The 21986-nt window shown below is 38.4% G+C and overlaps 1 protein-coding gene across 2 annotated transcripts; it reads right to left on the reverse strand.

Annotated features, from left to right (window-relative positions):
- Positions 1–5762: 5762 nt before the first annotated feature.
- On the reverse strand, positions 5763–21296 carry LOC136853194 (major facilitator superfamily domain-containing protein 6-like). 2 transcript variants are annotated; one of them, XM_067128554.1, is made up of 9 exons: positions 21121–21296; positions 18139–18336; positions 12937–13091; positions 11790–12016; positions 11306–11467; positions 11018–11181; positions 9397–9600; positions 7614–7781; positions 5763–6701 (listed from the first exon to the last, which is right to left on the reverse strand). In XM_067128554.1, the coding sequence occupies exons 1-9, from the start codon at positions 21125–21127 to the stop codon at positions 6472–6474; spliced, it is 1515 nt and encodes a 504-aa protein (XP_066984655.1). In that variant the 5' UTR covers positions 21128–21296; the 3' UTR covers positions 5763–6471. The 2 variants fall into 2 exon arrangements, with proteins under 2 accessions (XP_066984655.1, XP_066984656.1); XM_067128555.1 differs by lacking the exon at positions 11306–11467 and having other exon boundaries at positions 6333–6701; positions 21121–21259.
- Positions 21297–21986: the final 690 nt, after the last annotated feature.

Raw genomic sequence — 21986 nt, forward strand, 5'->3', positions numbered from 1 at the left:
CTGGAATTCCGTGTTCCAGAACTGTTTGGTAACGTACTTGTACGGATAAAAAATGTCTTCCCTTTGTATAATGATAAACTAATTCTGATGACTTCGTCTCTGCAACCTTTGATGGACTGGTCAAGGAGTCCATTATCCAGGCTTCTGATTAATTTCGACATTTATATCTCCACGGTCCGATAATATGAGAAGGCCCCGTAGTGGCTTATTTTAGAATAGCAACAAATAACAAACGTATAAATTATTTTTACACATTCATATCTTGCTTTATCTGTTGCAATTGCCTTCACAGGAGTCTTAAAAGAGCAGACGAACGAGGAAACAAATTGCAGTTGGCTCTAGATCATTATGCCAGTCCCCTACTGCTATTTATTATAGTCAATGGCAAAAATTTGCACAGAAAACGAATTTAAGTTAACATTAATAGAAAACGTAAAACTGAAGTCCGTAATTTTAGGGATACTAAACTATATGCCAATAACATACTTCTGCTTGCACACTTAGCAATTACTTACAGAAAGCTTTAATACATTTGACATTACTTATATGCCACTCATGTCATTTAACATGAACTATAAACGAAAACGACACTTGACACTTTTAAATTTACTTCTCTCGAATATAATAGCTTAGCGAACAAGAGTAACAAGTCTTATTCTTGTTCACAGTAATTTTCTTGCACTTCTTCATTATGATGTTCATTCTCGATATGGTACGCGTCTGTTAGCAATGACAATATTAAATGTAACATCAGCAAAACACTGAGTGATAGCATTTGTATACTTGTGCAGAGGTTATTGTAATTTTTTTTACCAGATTCATGCACACACTTGCCATCAAAATCGACCATTACATTAGATGTAATTCTAATAGAAATTTCCGAGCATCGGACGGAAATCTTATATGTTTACATCCCTGCAGAAAATCACATATTCTTTTTATACGCTAACCTCAGCCTTTCCAGTAAGCCCTGAGGGAGCTGACATCAATGCATTACTACCCTAAAACAATGCACACTGTATTTTACTCATTTATTTATATTTTTTATATTCATTTATTAATTTATTGTCTTTTTTTTTTTAATAATTGATCTCTTCTTGTTCTATTTCCTGTCATCTTCTGTAACTTCTTTCAAATGAACATCAAATGCTCTCTGGAAGCTTGGATTTCAAGTCAATGGCCCCTGTACCCTTGTTATATATGAATAGGGGTTTATCAGAATAATAATAATAATAATAATAATAATATCGCATTCCATGAGTGCCTCTGAGAACCAAAATTAATCTTTTTGGCCATGGTAGGTTGTATTAAGGATGTGCAGCCGAGGCCCATGAAACTCAGCCACGGTCCGGTGGTGGCCTGTGTTGTTGGTACCTATGGCAGTGCCAGAAGTACGATCAAGGCTAACTTAACCTTAAATAAATATAGTTCTTCATTGGAGGGTGGGTAGAGCTCTCGGCTAGCGCTGCTTTTGCCCAGCGTTCGACTCTCTGACTGGCCAGTGAAGAATTAGAGGAATTTATTTCTGGTAATAGAAACTCATTTCTCGTCATAATGTGGTTCGGATTCCACAATAAGCTGTAGGTCCCGTTGCTAGGTAACCAGTTGGTTCCTAGCCACGTAAAATAAATCTAATCCTTCAGGCCAACCCTAGGAGAGCTGTTAATCAGCTCAGTGGTCTGGTTAAACTAAGATATACTTAACCTTAAATAGAATAAAAACTACTAAGGTTAGAGGGCTGCAATTTGGTATGTTTGATGATTGGAGGGTGGATGATCAACATACCAATTTGCAGCCCTCTAGCCTCAGTAGTTTTTAATAGTTTTCTTTTTACGGAAAACTAAAAACTGATGTAACCACCTCCTCTGGTTTTTGCTTCTTTGTTCCCTCTCTTTGAGCTCCTGTAGCAGTGACATCTACAACTCCATTTTTCACAAGGGCGCATTTGAGTCCTTATAGGAAGTATTGACAGTACTTCCTCAGTCTCACTGCAATTTCTGGTTCTTCATAACTGTATCTATCTCTGGCTTCTTCTATTATGTTATTTCCCCTGTCCAAATCTTGACAATTCCCTGTTTAACTTCTAGCTAATTACCTGTTATCCTTCATGTTCCGTCTGTTCCTTTGCCAGTATTTGCTCTCTTCCCAAACTGGCACCTACCTTTGTATAAAATTACCTTCCTCGACTTTTCTGGGCGTGTTAGTTGGATAATGCTGCTGTCTTGAGGACATAGTGGAGGTATATGTAAACATTTGTCCTCCACCGCATCTGTCACAGTGTCTATACTCTCATCTAGTGTTACTGTAATAGATACTTCAACGTCTCCAAAACACTTTATCTCGTTTTGCTCTTCGTGTCCACAAGTTCCTACCGTCGTTGTGTGGTCTGTAGCTTTCTGCCTCCTTCCGGTGTTAAATATCTTGCCTACACTTGTCCGTCTCTACCTTGTTTCTTGCCTTGCACTTCCTCCCCTCCTTTCCTAACTACCTTCTCTTCTTTCTCCGCCGCGTACTCTCGTCTTGGATTTTGGGCGCATGCGTGTTTTTCTCTGCCCATTCCTTCGTTTTCCTTTTTCCCTCTCATGAAACCTTTTGTCTCCACCGAACTCTCCCTGTAGGGGGGGCTGGGGGGTAATGCCGTCAGTGCACCTCATGCAGTGCACTGTACGAATTACCTAAGGTTCTTTTCAGCGTCCCTTCGGCCCCTAGCTGCAACTCCTTCCGTTCTTTTTACTGTACATCCTTTCACATTCTCTTTCTTCCATCTTACTTTCCATCCTCTCCTAACAATTGATTCATAGTGCAAGTGCGAGGTTTTCCTCCTGTTGCGCCTTTCAAACTCTTATTCTCAGTTTTCCTTTCAGCGCTGAATGACCTCATAGGTCCCAGTGCTTGGCTTTGGGCTAAATTCTATATTCAATTCAATTCAATCCACTGAACCCCCTTTACAGTACCCAGTTATTGATCTAACTGGGATTTCTCTTGGCTTTGTGTGGTACCCACCTGTAAGTTCAGGCACTGCACACAATACTGGTGGGAATCGTCAGTCACCGGGCGAATTTAACTGTTTCAACAGCTTGGCCCTTCTTTTAAACAGCACTGACCATTTAGATGCGTTTGTTCACACAGATTTGGCATCGAACGACAGTAAAGTGAAAAGCGCTGCCACTCTTCGGTAACATTTTTATATTCATTTTGCCCGTAATGCCGGTATCATTAAACCTGCACTCTCTGATTTTTAGTTTCTGTAAAAGAAAACTATTGAGATGGCTTTTTGTCTGTCCGTCCGTCCTCAGATCTTAAAAACTACTGAGGCTAGAGGGCTGCTAACTGGTAAGTTGACCATCCACCATCCAATCAACAAACATATCAAATTGCGGCCCTCTAGCCTCAGTAGTTTTTATTTTATTTAAGGTTAAAGTTAGCCATGATCGTGTCTTGCACCGCTATAGGTGCCAACAATACAGGCCACCACCAGGCTGTGGCTGAAAGTTTCATGGGCCGTGGTCGAAAATTTCATACAGCATTATACGCTGTTCGGAAAACTCTATTGCGCCGAAGAAACTTGGGCGCATTTTTTACTTGTTTTTATTTTATTGAAAATGTTAAAAATATTGAATCTTAATATAGTGATAGGCTGTTTAGTATGGACACTGTTCCCTGTGGGCAAGAAATTTAATTTAATCAGTTCTATATGGTAACAGTTCACTTTGTTTGAGGCACACGTTTTACAGTTAGATCTTTGCTATGAAATATCTGACAAGGTTATTAATTGACCATTTTTAATGTTGATGGAATTTTAGTATATTCACATGGTTTTGAAAATTCACGATTATTTGTATAAATCTGATCAGAAATTTACTTTATTCATAAAACACTTCATGTTTTTATCACTGGTAGCAGATTCCAGTGAGGCTGAATATAAAACAAGTAAAAAATGCGCCGAAGTTTCTTCTGCGCAATCGAGTTTTCTGAACACGGTCCGGTGTTGGCTTTAGCCACGGCCCATGGAACTCAGCCACGGTCCGGTGGTGGCCTGTGTTGTTGGTACCTATAGCGGTACCAGAAGTACGATTATGGCTAAATTTTAACCGTAAATAAAATAAAAACTAACGAGGCTAGAGGGCTGCAATTTGGCATGTTTGATGACTGGAGGATGGATGATCAACATACCAATTTGCAGCCCTCTATCCTCAGTAGTTTTAAGACCTGAGGGCGGACAGAAAAAGTGCGGACGGACAGACAAAGCCGGCACAATAGTTTTCTTTTGCAGAAAACTAAAGCCAGGTGTCCACATCGCTGACAAGATGACCTGCAGTATAAAGGTGTGTGGATGCTGACACACACGCACCTAAGTGGATTATAGTATCACTATAATCATGTATATTTTTGTAGGGCCTCTATCAGACCTCCTCTGGATCACCTGGTGAGCCCCATTTATTTGTCGGTTTCAGATCATGACTTTCTTGAATTCTATCTTCCATGCCGTAGCTGCTTCTAGAGTTTTTGTAGTGTCACACATGTTTTCATATGTTTGTGTGTAAGTGTGTGTGCGTTTGTCTGTATGTCTGCTCCTAGAGTACCTCATTGCCTCTTAACTCCGCTAATCTGTGACTGTTTGTGCTTCTATAAATGTAAATATGCCCTCTGTATTATACCGATCACAATTTTGCCATTTGTGAACGTACTTCGGTAGCTTTCTTCCTCACTGATTGAATGTTCAAACATCAGCAATTTATTTTGTGGTGGAAGTCCCCCTCCCCCTCCCCCCAAAAGAAACAAAGCTTGTGGCAAGGCCAGTACAGATAGTGACTGACTGTTGTGCAAATTCATAATCACTTTTGTACTTCAAAAGTAATCACTATTTTGATTAATGCTGTCTCTCGCACAAATTTACCAGTGCTGCTGAGAGCCACACAGATGAACCAGAGTGGAACGAAATCTGCGAGGCATGTTCTAGTAATGCCATCATCTATGTGGGTAAAAAAAAAAAAAAAAAAAAGAATAAGTGATGCACATTTTCCGGCCAGCATTACATATGACTTTAGTGCTGCAGAAAAGAAAGCAACTATATGACACTCACGCAGCATCGGTGCAGATTCAACAAAGCTTGTAAGAACAAACGACCCGATTGGCTATTATTATTATTATTATTATTATTATTATTATTATTATTATTATTATTATTATCCAGTAGATGAAACCTATTCATATGGAACAAGCCCACCAAAGGGGCCAATGACTTGAAATTCAAGCTTCCAAAGAATATTATGGTGTTCATTAGGAAAAAATAAGTGTCACTCGAGTTTAGCACAATACCACACTATCTTAACCATCTGCTTTTCAGTTTCAAGTGTCCGGTGTGGTTAGCAGTGACTTTATTTAATGTTTGGGATCAAAAGTAGCAACATCTGCATACTGTACCAGGTGTTTAACAAGGCTAGAAACTTGGGCTGGTAGATCAAAGCAAGTGAAATCCCAGTGCACTGTCATGTGGAATGCCAGACATGACAAGTCGAGGCTTATTAAAAACGCCATCAACCACAGCTATTATAGCAGCTGGTCACTTTCAAAAGCCGTGGAAGTAATACACACCATAACAAGAAACATTCGAGTCACAAACTTATACACAAGAGCCTCGGTGGTTAATCGGGTCAAAGGAAGATGCAAAATCAGATTGAGCAAGCTTGGTCCCCTGGTGAAGGCTGCCTTTATTCTTGACATCAAATATACTATAACGAGGCGGCGAGTAAGAGGCAAAGTCAATGTGTATTCTGATTTATTGATACAAAATCTCGTACAGGTCAAGAGCTCTTGCGAGCGTAAAAGTAACGTTTGACATTAAGAAAAAAGAAGAGATATCTCTAAGCAGCCAGATGTGTTTTCTCACACCTGAAAAATGGTTAACAATTCTATATACAAATTCGAGAGAGAGCTCAATACATATGGTTGGAAAGCTTGCAATGTCTGTTGTACGTTCGTAATTACAGTTCCATCAACGTCATTAAGTAGCTTCTGAAAAATGCGTAAAAGATCGTTTGAATCAGGAGCGCTGGATCTGTGTTTCTTGAGAGTGCTCGGTGCGTCACGCAGATTTTTGTTTTGAAAGCGAGGATGCCCTGAGGTTCCCGGCGACCGATCGGGACCTCACAATACCTATCAGTTTCCATAAACATCACGGTTACCGGAAGCAGATGCCTAACTAACTGGTAATTATATGTCTTCGAGGCCTTGAAGATTGGCGTCAGTCGGAAAAATAGAGCTTGGAAGGCAAAAATGATAAAACATTGAGGTTTAGGAGCAGTTACTGCAGACGCACTGAAAAAAAAAAAATGTAAACATGACAACAGTTGGCTGTTGCTTCTTGTGAAATCACCCAAAATTCGACTGAGCTTCAGGTCAACCATATATGTCTCATTGTCGTGGATTCAAGGATATGTGGGTGACTTATCAGTATTTTCTGAACGTTTTCTAAGTAGGTCCCTCCCATGCCACATTATCAATTCCCGAAAGCTCTTTTTTGCTGGTCATTCCTTCATGCTTGGTACTGAAGTTTGTAGACCTGTACTTCTCCAGTGCATAATGAGCTGAGCAGTAAATGACAGAGGTTAAAACGGCTAAACCAGTCCAAATCAGGGAAGTATATACGTGACCCAGGTGTTCCTTCATCTCTCCCCCTATGACGATACCCAGGAATTTTCCTGGAAGGAAAGTTCAACATTAGCATAAGTTTCTCTAAAAGTATAAACAATACATACTTCATACACTTTCGTTGCTCATGTGAAATTCTGAGGCTACTTATAACCGTCACATTCCAGTGTTCGTTCATACCTTAACCAATCCCTTAAATAAAATTAATATTCTTCACAGTCTCTGTAAAACATTTTTGTTTTAGAATAAAAACATTTCATGTAAATTAAAGTAAATGTTCTTAACTTTGACATTACAAATTACATCGCGCAATCACTCAGTTTTAAAGTAAAATCTCACCAAAGAGAATTAAAAGATCAATTAATCCAATATTAGTCACAGCAGGCTATCAATTCTCCATAAATATTCCACTGATGTTCGGTTTACGAGTACATCCATGGATCCTGCTGATCAGTCATAAGTGAAGTTGTTTGTCCTGGAGAGGATCAATAAACATCAGAAGCATTATTTACAAAGGTAAAAGACACGGTACTTAGCTCATTGTCGTAACTGTTGTACTGTAGGTAGAATGTGAATCTGTGCCTGGCTAGGTCCAGAAAATGAGGAAGAGCAGTTGTGCATGGTGACCTCAGTTGCAAAACTTGGTGCCAGAGGAGAGAAAAGGGACATAGCAAGGAAAAGATTATTTTGTGGATGTAAGGGGGCGATGAGAAATGGCTGGGACAGAGGAATCAAACGTGGACATAAATGTAATTAAGGCAAGTAAGTTAGACAAGACAGCTGTAGTGGTAAATAAAGTGAAGATGACCGGAAAATGAGCTGGGGTTAACGGAATCAGTGTGGAAGGTATTCCTGAGGCTTCCCAGTGCGTGCAAAGTGTGTTTGGAGAAGGATGTGGTGACATTCATAATATTCTTAGTACTAGTGCTGTAAGATAAAATAGAAAATGTGCACGTTCTAACCTAAGCCATAATGTACTATTCCGTGGAGCCCTCTAAAGGAGGCAATGTTTTCTGTAGGGAAGAGAACTGCAAGATACGTGACGGATGCTGTCAAGAAGAATCCGTCTGCTGCAGATCCTATGGCCTCAAGTGGTAGAACCCACCAAGGGTTTTGAAGAAAGGAGAAACCTAGAAGGAAAACTGTTGTTTAGTATTGCACCAAATTACAATTAATTTGTACTCTTATTATCAAAATCTTCTTGGGATTTTTCCATGAACTCCTGAATCTAGTTTAGAGAGAGAGAGAGAGACAGGGATCCTGCTTTTCTCATCTGCAAAGTAACTTCATTCTCTTTCTGTGGGTGTTCTTTTGACCACTGTTCAGTTGAACTTAAGAAAGAGATCCTCTTCCCTGTGAAGTGTCCCCATTACACCTTCCTAGCCACCTCTTGCTACATTCATCCTGTGGAAGTCAGTCATCCTCGGACTGCACAGTTTGGTGACTGTTTCTCTTTCCTCCACTGGCTTTTGGAAATATTCCTGTTTTCGTTTCCAAAGATTCTCCTAACCTTCCATCCTTCAAGACAAGTCTGTAACCTCTTTATTTTGAATCATGGAGTCTGTGTTGATGCCATTACCACACACCAATAGCGTACGTCTGAAATGTCATTCTTTATCAGTTCAGCGGGATATTCTTGTAACTCTCTCTCTCTCTCTCTCTCTCTCTCTCTCTCTCTCTCTCTCTCTCTCTCTCTCTCTCTCTCTCTCTCTCTCTCTCTCTCTGTTGGAAAATTTACTATTTCTTTCTTTGACTACCTTACGCTCCACCATAAATCACAATACCTTTTATCCTTCGTGACGTCCTGTCGTTTGCACAGCCGAGATTGTGCCCCCAGAGAGGCAAGGAGGGTAACAAAGACTTCTTCTTTGTCATTGTTCAAAAGATGGCACGAAAAATCGAACAACTTCAGCTCGATTTAGCCACAGTCAATCGTCTCAGATACTTGATCATTGCTTCACCTGACGTTTTTCCTTCTAGTCCTACACATTATCAGGCTCCTTATCACTGCCTTATCTTCGTTTTTCCTGCACAGCATCTCTTCTCTAAAGCATTATTTGTCCTACTTAGCAGGTTAACCAAAGAATTTCTTCTTGATGACATTTAGCCCCAGGGATCTGTAAAGACGTCCATTCCTCAGTAATGCAGTTTTTGCTATCAGACTTTGTCCTTGGCTTGCTGTCAAGAAATTTTGTGTTTCAGCAATTTCAAGACCCACCAGCAGGTGTTGGTGCCTCCTTTAATTCAGCTGGAAATCTATGCATCTCGGCAAGGAGGAAAATATTCATATCATGAGCTTGCTGCTCACGAGAAAGAACATTATTCCTTACCAACAAAATAGTCACAAATATTACTTTTGCATATCCAGTACTATGGCTTTTGTTCTTCCTAATAGATCCATAGCTTTAATAATGATCCTAATTTATATCAAGAGCTTTACAAATGAAGTGGGTAGCGAACTCAGTCTTTTAGTCAGTTCTCAGTAATTGTGACGTATGATTTTGGAAGCATTGACTATAATCCTGCTCCACAGAAAGTTCATCACTCCGTTATAGAATAAAAACAATGTTATAACTCCACACATGATACTAAAGTAATGATTAACAGTGTTCAGAAACCACGGTATTTGCTGGTAACAATTCTCAAGCAAAGATAATCCAAGCCTGCCACTACTCCATAAAAAAAGCATGTTGGAAACATAAGAATGTGATAGAGGTGATGGCCTCGAAAGAGAATCTGACTTACCAAGAAACTGTACACCATGTGCCGCTAGACCAAACGTTATAAGAGGCACGTATCCAAATGACTTTGCTAAATTGCAAGTCACCAGGGTCATAATGAACTCGAAGGGTGCCCCTACAGTCACTGTCATGCCAATGAGTATTTCACTAGCTCCCAGCTCATGCAGGTACCGGTACATGAAAGTTTCAAAGTAGCCTGTAAACATGCCTGTGGAAGGAAAATCTATGTGAAATATTTGGAGTATGTGAATGCAAATAATTTTTTATACTAAAAGCACCACAAAAGAAGCAGTCTCTTCATTTTAATGCTGATTTTTATGTCTTGAGCCACAAAACAACACTATTGAGGTTTTGTAAAAAAAAAAAAATGGAAAGCACTAGCAGAACACTGAGTTGTCATGCAAGAGCCTAGTGATATGTTGAAGCGCATCGCTGCCCTAAGAATGATGATGAAAGATGAATAACAAATAAAGAACAGTTAATGAAAGAATTAAACAGTGTTCAAATGCAAATAAATGACGCTGCGTTGCCAACAGCAATCTTATCTTTGTTATGGAGGCCGGAAGTAATTATAATATTCACAGCTGTTTCAGAACCAATATTTTGCGGTTAACAGTCACCTACTGGTTTTCCTTTTCGGCCATTGAGGGAACTTGTTATAGTCAGTTTTTTGCGGGAAAACTAGTTTGTTTTTCAGTTACCATACTCATTTGTATTTACATGAACAAAATTGCCTTGATCAAAATACATTTACAGTTAACAGTGAATCCTTAATAACTGACATTAGAAATAGTCCATTACTGCTGAAGGAGGTTTTAAACTAAGTATTATCAAATATGCATTTAAGACCAAGAGCTTTGTCCCCAAATTAAACAAAAAGGCTCCATGTACAAAGAGTTGAATTCCTAATACCTGCACTGCCAATGCATAGCGAATCCTGGAGTGGCAGTACGCTCTGTGGTCAGCTGCTGAACTTTATACCGACTTCTTAATTCGGTCCAAATGTATGGTTTTTAGTACCCATTCCATTGGCAGCAAAATTTATATCATGTGCAGCCTGAATTATCCTGTTCTGAAGATGACTAACTATTGCAAACAAAAAGAAAAACCTAGAACACTATTCAGTGAAACCCAAATACTTGTCTAGGTTTGCTGGGACAAAACTTCCAGCACAGAATTTATGAGTTTTATATGTCTTATTATTAAACAAGTCAGAGGCAACTCCGAAATTCGTTGAAACAATTTTTATCCTGTTTGCAGAATATGCTGCTTGACATGTAATAGTTGCCAGCAAGTCTAAAGGGACATCATCAGTATGCAGTTTTTCTGTACACAGGCTGACTTGGCTTAATGTCTAGGTTCAAAGTAACCACCATAAGGCTTAAAATTCCTAGTTTTAGCTTAGTACTCTTATGTAGCAATTAAATTACATAGATTCACTAATGAATATGGCAGCCTACTCAGTTTCATTTGAATCTTGTATGGATTGTCCTCCTCTAGAAGAATATCTCACTATTTATAGAATATAACCAAAATAAATCTCCAAGTTTTTGAGAATCACTGAAAAGCTTGATCTCGGACATCTGCCTTTAGTATGAGTCCCCCCAACCATGATCTTCACCCACCTGCCGCAAACAAAGCCCCATAGAGGATGAGAGGCTCTGGCCTGATCAAGAGCTGGAAAATCTCCCGAGTGAGTGAGAGAGCTGGCATCTTGAAGTCAATGTTCACGCCAAGCATTAACAATCCCGTAACTACTTGCATTGCAGCTGAGACGTAGAAAATTTCACTGTAGAATAAATAAAAGCATCAATTTTATATTTATTTGACAATCTTATGAGATGTGCTCTCAGAATATTCAAGAAGTCTCTCGATTATCATTGAAAAATGAATTTTTCAGCTTTCCCACTCACTTGAAGCTTCCTGTCTGTTCCACAATAACCCCTCCCAGAAAAGAGCTGATGAAGGCACCCACTGTTCCCCAAGCTCTTTGGTAGCCAAAGTTGACGTCTGAATTTTGGACATTAGCCATCACAGCAGCATCAAAGAAGACGTATGTTATTCCATTAACTATCCTGTGATAAAATCATTCGAGTTTATACCGACCGTTTTTCAAAGAACTAGACTAATTATTTGTCCTCTATAATATTTCTTAAAGCACTTTGAATAGACTAAAATAATCCCAAGGACTTCAGCTTCATCTTTCGATGTAATTTCATCTGACAATTGTTACTGGCTTTATCTGAAAGGAATTTAACTTGATTCATTCTAAAATATTATGCAAGACTTGCACGGTAAATGAAATGTTAAAAACAGAACCTCGTTATTTGTAAAAGTAACACAGCTTTGTCTAAATTATAAAAATAGTTGCCAGTTCCACCACTGCAAAAATCTTACCCATAAGCAGTACGAACGCAAAGGTATATCCAAAACGTCCATTTCAGCTGGTCATCATCAACCTCTGTCGCTGAGTTGGCCTGACCTGAGCTGTTGACTTCAAAGGAAAAGTTTGACGATGTTGCATCAGAGAAATTCGAAATCGGCGTCTCAACATTAGCTGATGGAACCCATGTGAAAAACAAGGCAATCCCTCCTGTTATTATAGAAGCAGTAGCCATCAGGATCTATAAACAAAAACAGAATTAAAGTATTTTAGTTGACGATCATTTCAAAATGAATGGCGTTGTCATCCCCAGGCACAGAAGGACTGTGAACAGTTTTAGAGACGCCATAATTATTGGCTGTATTTTTATTAGAATTGTCAATTTACCATCAGATCCTATTTCTGTTCTGGTGTAGAATAACATCAATTGAATTTTGGTACTTTTTTTTTTTTTTTTTTTACTGCATCTATATAAACTGTTAAAACTGTACTTAAAATCTTGCAAATTGTCCCTTTAAGTTTTAGTGTCATCAAATTGTCGTTAGGAAAACATTTGGTATTTGAACGCTACTCTAGACAAAAGTAACATTTTGAATCTGTTTTCTACAGTGTTAATGCAAGTTATGATGTGTATTTTTTCTTCTTTAGTTACACTTATTCTATTCTATACTCATACGTAGCCCTGCTGCATTTTGTTCCTTTATGTCCTTTCTGAACCGGCTTTTTCTTCTTAAGACCTATATCATCATTGCGCTTTAGTTAAAAGGTATTATCTTGCAACCTTCGTTTGACTAGCTATTATCCTGGGTAAAGTATCCTTTAAATAAAGTAATGATAAGTCAAGTTTTAAATAAAGTAATGGTAAGTGAATGTTGGTAGGCTAAATAACTCCCATTGAACCCACTTTATTATCTTTTACATGGAACCAACCACTTCTTACCCATACATACTCGTATCAATGAATGCATCAGATGTACGAGTATCTTAACAGAAACATATGGTTGACCTTGCGGCCTAGGTAGGATCAGAATTTCCCCCGTTGACCCTCATCTTTGTCGCTTTTTCGCAAGGTCAGTAAAGTTGAACACTATTGGAAGACACACAGTTCTCTGTCTTCAAATACTCCCTCTTGTTTTACGGAATTACAGTGCTATTTCTTACCCTGTAGTTACCAACTTTATCCCCAACGAAGCCACCGATGAAAGGGAAGAAAATAGTGGCGACGGCCGTAACGGAGGCTATGGTGCCAGTCTGGTATTCACTGAGCCCGATGGCTTTCTGATGAATCGTGAACTGCGGCCATAGTATCACAACAGCTGTAAATAGAAGAAAAGATCAAGGTCATTAGGATATACAATCCTGCCCAAACAAATAACATCTTCGGTCATGCAGGCATATGTTTGCAATATTATGGCAAGCCACTTTCCGTGCTTTACCCATCATGTCTCAAATCTTTCTTCATTGTAACATCTTGTGTTCCATGTAATCCCAGCGTACTGGTATGAATTAACCACTTCCATTTTTGCATCATTAACGCAATAAGTCATTTTTATCTCTTCCATAACTTGACCCTTGCTTACAATGCTTTGATCTTTCTCCTTCTACAAACTTCTGCCACCTCTTGGCAGCTCTTTGCTGTCATCAACTGACACTTTATCTCCTGGAAATTCCAGCTACTTCACACACCACCCAGAAACCTTTACAGCATTGTTATGCCTCGTCCTTTCCCCGACTTCTGGAGCCTCAGGACGCTCGTTCCTGAGACTCACATTGACAAGATGCTTGAGAGTGGACGTTGCTTGGGTGGAAATAACAAATACGTGGACAGAAGGCGAAAGTTATATTATTTCTTTAAAATATCTTGTATTCAAAATACCTGCCATAACCCTTTAACCCCCGTAGAGGGGTAGTGCCGTCAGTGCACCTCACCCGGTGCACTGTAGGTATTAGTTGAGGGTCTTTGCAGCGTCCCTTCATCCCCTAGCTGCAACCCCTTTCACTCCTATTACTGTACCTCCGTTCAAATTCTCTTTCTCCCATCTTACTTTCCACCCTCTCTAACAATTGTTTCTTAGTGCAACTGCGAGGCTTCCCTCCTGTTACACCTTTCAGACCTCCTCTACCCCCCGTTTCCCTTTCAGCGCTGCATGACCTCATGGGTCCCAGCGCTTGGCCTCTGGCCTAAATTCTACATTCTCTTCTATAACCCTTTAACACAGTTCAAACGTACTTGGAAACATAGAAAAATCATGTAGAAGTTGTAACTTGAGCAAGATATCGTATGGGGAGCTGAAATTTCGTGACGTAAGTAAAGTTTCCTAGCATGAGCGGCCCCAAACCGATGCTTTCAAACGATCAGAAAAGGATTTACCACTATAACTTGACTGATACATGAGTAACAGAATTTTTGTACTGAAGATCATTATATCCAGTCCTGGCCCTAGTTCTTCCTTTATTGTTTTCAGTTTGAGCAACCAGTACCCTTTTATCCCTGCGTAAATTTCCTACTAGAGAAGTAACTCGTCCCCCTGCCCCTTGGATTTCTGATACTATAAAAGAGACGATAATGGTAAGAGATAACTTGAAAAATAAACTAAAAAATCAAAGAGAAAATATTCAGCTTAGAGAAACTCATAGGAACTGAAGAAAAGGTAAACTCGATGTTAACTGATAGTAGAAAGCAGTACTATAAACAAGAATTTAAAATGCTAAAGGTAACATGGCTGCTACGTGGAAGATTACTAATAATATGCTTTCCAATGGAATAAACAGCGATACGAATACCAAAGATGATTTGCAACGTAAAGCTGAAGAGTTTAACGAATTCTTTGCAGAAGTGGGGAGAAAGACCTTTGAAAAAACACAGGAAGAACTGCATAACGGCATGCCTTTGGAAACAGACCCTATTATCCCTCACAGTAGAGTCGATAGTTTTAAACCAAGGCCAGTGGACTGTAACACAGTAATCTTAGTCATTAAAGATTTGAAAGAAACTAACGCCTTTGGATCTGACGGTATTTGTTTACGTTTCATTAGAGATGGTTTATATGTTATTGCTTTTTACCTTACGATAATTATCAATACATCAATTGTTACTTATTCATATCCAGACATATGGAAAATTCCCCATGTCATTCCGCTTTTCAAAAGCGGGGATGCCGACGATATCTCTAGTTACCGTCCCATTTCCTTGCTACCTATTCTATCGAAAGTACTTGAAAAAATTATTGCAAATCAGTTAACTGAATTTTTAGAGGAAAATAAACTAATCTCTTTAAGCCAACATGGATTCCGACCAAAATTATCTACTGAAACAGCCCTTTTAAAATTATCTGACAAGATTTATGAAAATATAGACAACAAAAAAGTTTCGTTACTTTTATTACTAGATTTATCTAAGGCTTTTGATAGCGTGAATCATGCCATATTATTGGAGAAATGTACGTTGGCGAATATTGATCAGAGCTGGTTTAAGAGCTACCTTGAGAATAGGTTTCAGTCCGTCAGGCTAAATGGTACTGTATCATCGAAGAAAAATATTCAATTCGGAGTACCTCAGGGATCAATTCTCGGCCCTATACTTTTCATGGTATATGTTAATGATCTTGCGAGATCAATACCTGGCTGTTTTATAGTTCAATATGCTGATGACACGCAAATACTAATAGAAGGTGACAGTAAGGATATAGCCGACATGATTTGTAAGGCAGAAGACATTCTAAACAGAGCTAAAGACTACTTTTTGAGAAATGGCTTACTTCTAAATGAGAAAAAGACACAGTTTATCATTATTGGATCCAGGCAATATGTGTCAGATATTGGAGATGAGGTACAGATAAATTTTAATGGAAATATAATTAAGCCAATGACGACTGTGAAAAATTTAGGTGTTCATTTCGATCGGTACATGAACTTTGACTGTCACATAGATGAAATGTATAAACAAGTACTCGCAAGATAGTCGTCCAGTCACTAGCTTTAAGTTTTATAAAATATTGCTTAAAAGTTTGGGGATGTACTAACAAATCACAGTTACAAAGAGTACAAAAGCTGCAGAACTTTGCAGCAAGAGTGGCTGTTGGCAACGTTAGAAAGTTTGAACATGTAACTCCACATTTAAAGGAATTGGAATGGTTGAAAATAAGAGACCAGTATACTCTTGACATGTGCACTATGGTATATAAAGCTTTGAATAATAAAATTCCAGATTGGTTATAGTTTCCCACCAGTATCTTTATTCAGTAATGTCACTACACGCCAAAGGGATGATTTGTATGTTGCAAGACATAAAACTAGTATTGGCTCACGGCAAATCAGAATCCGAGGTCCAGTGTTGTATAATGAACAGCCACGTGAAATAAAAGAAGCTGGCTCTGTGTCTATTTTCAAGTCAAAACTAAGGAGTTTACTTTTAACAGAGTCTTAATTGTTCTTTTAATTATTAGTACCTTGTTCTTAGATTTTAATCAGGCTTATTTTTATATCTTTTACTAACTGATTCTACATTGTAGTTTTTAAATTCAGGTATCCTAATTCAAAATGGGTTCTGAGTCTGTACATATATTATTAAGACTTATTTATTGAAAATTTTAGCATTTTTATATACTTATTTATTGATAATTTATGACTATTAGATTTCTATTTGAAGCTCATTTTACCTATGATTGTCTACTTTTGTACATAGTTTCAAATAGTTTCCTATGGTATTTATATTAATGCTATTTTTACTGATTTTGATATTCTTAACCTATACCAAGCTTTGTGTAAGATTTAAATTCAAATTGTTTTATACTGATATGGCTACTTATGTAGAATACCCAATCTACAATTGGAAATAAAGGATTATTATTATTATTATTATTATTATTATTATTATTATTATTATTATTATTATTATTAATTATTATTATTTCAACTGATCGCTTTTTTGTTTAGGAAAGGAGAAATATAAAATTTAGGCCAAAGTCCGAGCGCTGGACCCTATGAGGTCATCCAGCACTGAAATGGGAAACTGAGAGTAAGAAGGTTTGAAAGGTGTAACAGGAGGGAAACCCTCAAAGCAGTTGCACTAGGAAACAATTTTTAGAGAGGGGGGAAAGTCAGATGGAAGAAAGAGAATATGTAGTACGAGATAGATCTATATTTCCTCACCCCAATCTCTCTCTTTCAGAAAGTTGGCATTTCTGCTCTCATTATGCACCGCCTTCATCAATGATCAGTATTTCTGAATGAGCCAAGTTTAGAGCTTGTTTCCTTCGTTTCATGGGGATGTAATTTTCGGTATGCCTGTTACAGGATAGTGTACAGTTTCATGCCCACATCTGTTAACCTTTTCCGTGACATTGGCAGTCATTGGCAGAGGACAGCTGGTCCCTTTCATTGGTCACCGACTTGATTGTTGGGCTACGAAGTACCTGAGAATTTACATTAAGAATTTTTTTGCCAGTCTTGATCTTTGAGGACCTGGGGGCGGGGGAGGGGTTGGAATTAGTTTTAATTTCGAGGTTCTTTCGTTGTTATTTTTGCTAGCTCTTAGGTGTCTAATAAGTAAGCATGCAATACCACATGTTGAGGTGTTTCTTTTGTCTTATATACTAAAACTTCTGCTGATACAGAAAGAAGAGATCGCACTTAGTAAAAAATAGAAAATAAATTAATAAATTGATAAAAATGTATGAAAATGCAAGAAGAATAATATCAGGGCAGTAATGCATTGCATCTTCTCTTGAACTTCTGAAGTTCCAATTGCTTGACATCCTCAGTAGGGAGACTGTTCCACAGCCCAACGGTGTGAGGAACAAAGGACCTCTGGAACTGAGAAGGTCTACAGTGTAAGCACATTTACTGCATATTGGTGCTGGTGATCAGCAAATCTGGTTGCCCTTGGCGGGAAAAGGGGATCGGGGATCAGTCGTGAATGTGAAAGATCTCTTAAAATGCAACTTATGAAAAACTGACAAACAGGAGACCGTCCGTAGAAGGTCCAACCAAATCATAACTGCTGATGTTAGGAAACAGAAACCTACCACCACAAACCACTCGATCTAAAAGAGATAAGTCTCTGGCAGAAGCTGACATGCACATCGGAGAACAAATGACCTAAAACAGGTTGCAATGATTCTATCCCTTAAGTATATGAGGCCTTTCGTACGATATCTAACTTTCCCTCAACATTTGCTGACGATTTCATGAGATGTTCCTCAAAAGTTAGATGCAAGTCATGACCTTATGTTGTAATGAAATATTTATATTATAATACCTTTAATCACAAGTATTCTACATGGGTCACTGCACACTAATGAAGATATTCGCAGTCATTCCCTGTCCTAGAGATTCAACCAACGAAAACAAAGACCTTCTTACCTGATAACAAAAAGAAGTAAGTGCACTTTAGGATAAGCAATCGAGGATTGATGAGGTCGTTGGCAAAGTCTTTGAGTCCTTCAGTGAACGACATTTTCCTCTTATTCGAAGACATGTGGAAGTCTGTTGTTTCCTTCCCGGAAAACTTTGGCAGCTCCTTTTCCGGATTGTCCGTCGTCGGGTCTTCTCTACTGTCACCTGAAAATAGAAATATGTTCAACACGAAGTACTATCATTGCCATTCATTTTCTGAAAGTAACCAGATTCCATTATTTCCACGCAGTGTTGTGCATTCAGAAAATTTGCCTGTGCTTTTATTTCCTTGCATCGATGAAAGATACATCATATTGCACTCGAAAACACTTTCCCTGAGTTCAACCATATTTTGTCGCGAACAGGTGTGTGGGATTATCAGGAAAATGCTTCCTCTCTGACCTTCCTTTTCCTAATTTTGATACTTTCTAATTTCAAATTCAGAATTACTGTCCTTCCAGTGGACAAGGCCTCCCTTTGTCCAGGTATGGTGTTCTGACCCATCCACGTCGACTACTTTTACTTTTAAATATTTTACATAACACCCTTTAGTGTTTTTTTTCATATTGCTGTTTGTTGTTAGTTTATATTATTGGTACTGAATTTAGTAATTTTCGTAGTGATTTTGTCTAAAATAACATTATAATGTTTTATTGCTAAGCTCTTATTATTTTAAATCATAAGATAAGATATTAGATACTCCAGTGACCATGGTTTTGGCAAATTTTCCTGACCCTCAGTGTCATCTTACCTAGTATGACTTGATGTTTATACCTGACACGTTGGTCTTTTAGCAAGTCTTAAAAGGAGTTCACGGGCCTACCTTTATTGACCACCATACCATTTAAGGCCAGAGGAATAGGAAATGTGAGGACTTTGACATTTTGTCTCCAAGTTTTTTTTTTTATAGTTCAGATGCTGAACCTTTGACCATTCCTGATGATATGTGTAAGCAAAGTCCTTGTCTTGGACAACTGAGGTGTCCATTTTGCCACCCACGGACGTTTTCTTCCAGGAAATAGCCGATGTATGAATGTGATCTCATCTCCCCTAAGATTCTTTTTGCAAAATATATGGCTACAGTGGAGAAAAACCTCTTCTGGGAGGTTGAAGAATGGAAAGATGCCGTAGGCTGATGGTCTAGCAAGTGAGATACTACAGTAAAGTTTTGAAAGAGGGACTAAATCGCTCATCAGGGTGCGTAAGGTGTGTCTGAATGAGGGAAAGATTCCAAAGCAATGAGTGAAGGTGACAGAGGAGAGTTTAAGAAGAATAATGTTCTAGTTCATACCAGGGAAGGCGTACGGCATGGTCTGGCTTGAAAAGGGTAGGCAGATGACCGATAGTGGGAAAACAGTGCAGGTTTAGACACTGAGGAGGGTATGTGGATAAAGCGTTTGTTATGACGCAGTTATATGGGAAAGATTTATGAGTAAGTTCTAAAGCTGCATGTGACAAAATCAATATCGATGCAATGTGGAGGGTGTTTACCACGCATGGTACGGATTTGGTAGAATACGTAAAAACAAGAGTGACTTGTTTGGTGTAAAAGTCAGTATAGGAGACGAGGATGTGTTATATCGCCATGGCTGTTTATTATCTTTATGCTCTGCTCTCAGTTATATAAATAAAATTCATATGTTTATATATATACACACACACATATATATATATATATATAAATTATCTGACTTCGGGATCGAACCCAGGTCTCAGGTGGAAAGCAAGGGCGTTATCCACTGGGCCATACAAGTCTAAAAGAAGTTGGAACCTGAGATAAATTAAAACTGCTTGCATACCAGCGAGTTTTCCCCAACTTCCCTGACTCAGCAATGACCCAATAGACAACATTTCATTCGAATTATCCCTTCTGAGTGAATAAGATAGAAATCATCAACACACAATCACGTGTGGAACAGAAATAAATTTCTGACCTGAGAGACCTGGTTCGATCCCGACGTGAGTCAGAAATTTATTTCTGTTCCACACGTGATTGTGTGTTGATGATTTCTATATATATATATATATATATATATATATATATATTTATTTATATATTTATTTATATATATAGTTTATATATATACATATGTATATATATATATGAAGTGTGTGTATATATGACTGGACTCATTATGCCTTCTAATAATCCTTGTATGAGCATGAAGTGGTTCTTATTGCAGAAGTTTTCTCCAAAAGTGCGTCAGCTCCAGTTCAACAGTTAGTCTAAATGTGACAATATCGTTGCCGTTTTTCAGAATATATGGCGAATCAGCCTCACACACACACACACACACACACACACACACACACACACACACACACACATGTATACAGTATATAGATATACATACATATATCAGCTAAAGCCACAGGAAAATTTTAAAAATAAACGACAGAGTACATTCATGCAACAAATCACGCGCACATTTGTGATTTTAGTAGTGTGCATATGTGTGTGTGGTGTTTATAAATATTAAGCCACAAATAACCCTAAATATTGAGGGGAGGGGGGATTTAGGTAGATTTGATTGACTGATCTTTTGCGTAAAAACGGCGTCACAGCCACCAAGGGCAAAGGCGAAGTAGTTAAGAATGCATTAGACTTATCACTCCCTTAGGGAAAAACTTGAACTTGTGCATTAGACTTACAACTCCCTCATGGGAAAACTTGAAGTATAAACGTTATTCGTGATGAACATGCAGTTATTACTTGGATTCAGGGTCCTTTGTCGTGAGGCCTGAGTCAGGATGAGCCAGAGTTTTTTTTATTATTTCAGCAATTCAGGGGTGCGAGAACTGACTGCTGATTTGAAAGGGGTGCATACACTGAAAAAGGTTAAGAACCACAGGATCATGTTTGAAAGAGCCTGGGAGCTGAAATGAAGAAACGGGATAAAATGACGCCTCAGACTCTCGAATATTATAGCGGTTGCGTTAATAACTGACCTGTCATTCCGTTTTCTACGTGTCTTCGTTGTTGGAAGGAGCGAAGAAGCAACAAGGAATCTGGTGTTTGTACTAGATCAAGCTGAAATTTTTCTCATACGAAATACTATGCACATAAACCACGAGAGCGACACTGAACACACCCAGACGCTCTCCTTGGGGAAATCCTGAGAACTGGTCAGGATGGAACGGAGCATGGTGGTTTTTGTGTTGTAATCAATGTCATAGTACGGTTGCTAGATAGTCCTTTTTTCGATTGAATTTCATTCGCTGGGGAACCTTCATTAGTTCTCATGGGTAGAAGGCAACCTAACATTTCAGGATGCTGAATATGCCGAAGTACAATAGATGATATGTTATATAGAGGATAACTAATTGAAGATGCCTGAGATAAGAAAGAATTCCTTAGCAGGAACCTCACGAAAAATAATCATTTACGGCTCAATTTGTTTGTGTAATGAACTAAATCCTGGAAAATCTCTCAGCTTCTCTTTCTATAATATATATATATATATATATATATATATATATATATATATATATATATATATATATATATATATATATATATATATATATATATAAGTAGAATCTACTGGTCACTTTTACCAGACACATATGTAATTCTAATAGCCACAATGCCCTCTTAACTTCTCGAATTCTTCGCGCTTTTTGGATATGCTTGTAACTACAAAGCCGAATGTGTCCAAACGAAAGAAATTGAAGAGCCAGTGAACGCCGGTCGCGGGAAGCGAACCCGAATTCCATATTCACAGGGAGGTCACCTTGCCGACCTGGCTCGTAGCCAGGTTCGCTTCCCGCGACCGGCGTTCACTGGCTCTTCAATTTCTTTCGTTTGGATACAT

The sequence above is a fragment of the Macrobrachium rosenbergii genome, chromosome 26 (genome assembly GCF_040412425.1).
Source record: "Macrobrachium rosenbergii isolate ZJJX-2024 chromosome 26, ASM4041242v1, whole genome shotgun sequence".
Lineage (NCBI taxonomy): Eukaryota > Metazoa > Arthropoda > Malacostraca > Decapoda > Palaemonidae > Macrobrachium > Macrobrachium rosenbergii.

Coding starts and splice junctions, on each gene's coding strand:
- LOC136853194 (XM_067128554.1), bottom strand. Junction 13,092..18,138: donor TTACTTCTTTTTGTTATCAG/GTAAGAAGGTCT, acceptor TTCTATTTACAG/CTGTTGTGATACTATGGCCG. Junction 6,702..7,613: donor AATAGTACATTATGGCTTAG/GTTAGAACGTGC, acceptor CTTTCCTTCCAG/GAAAATTCCTGGGTATCGTC.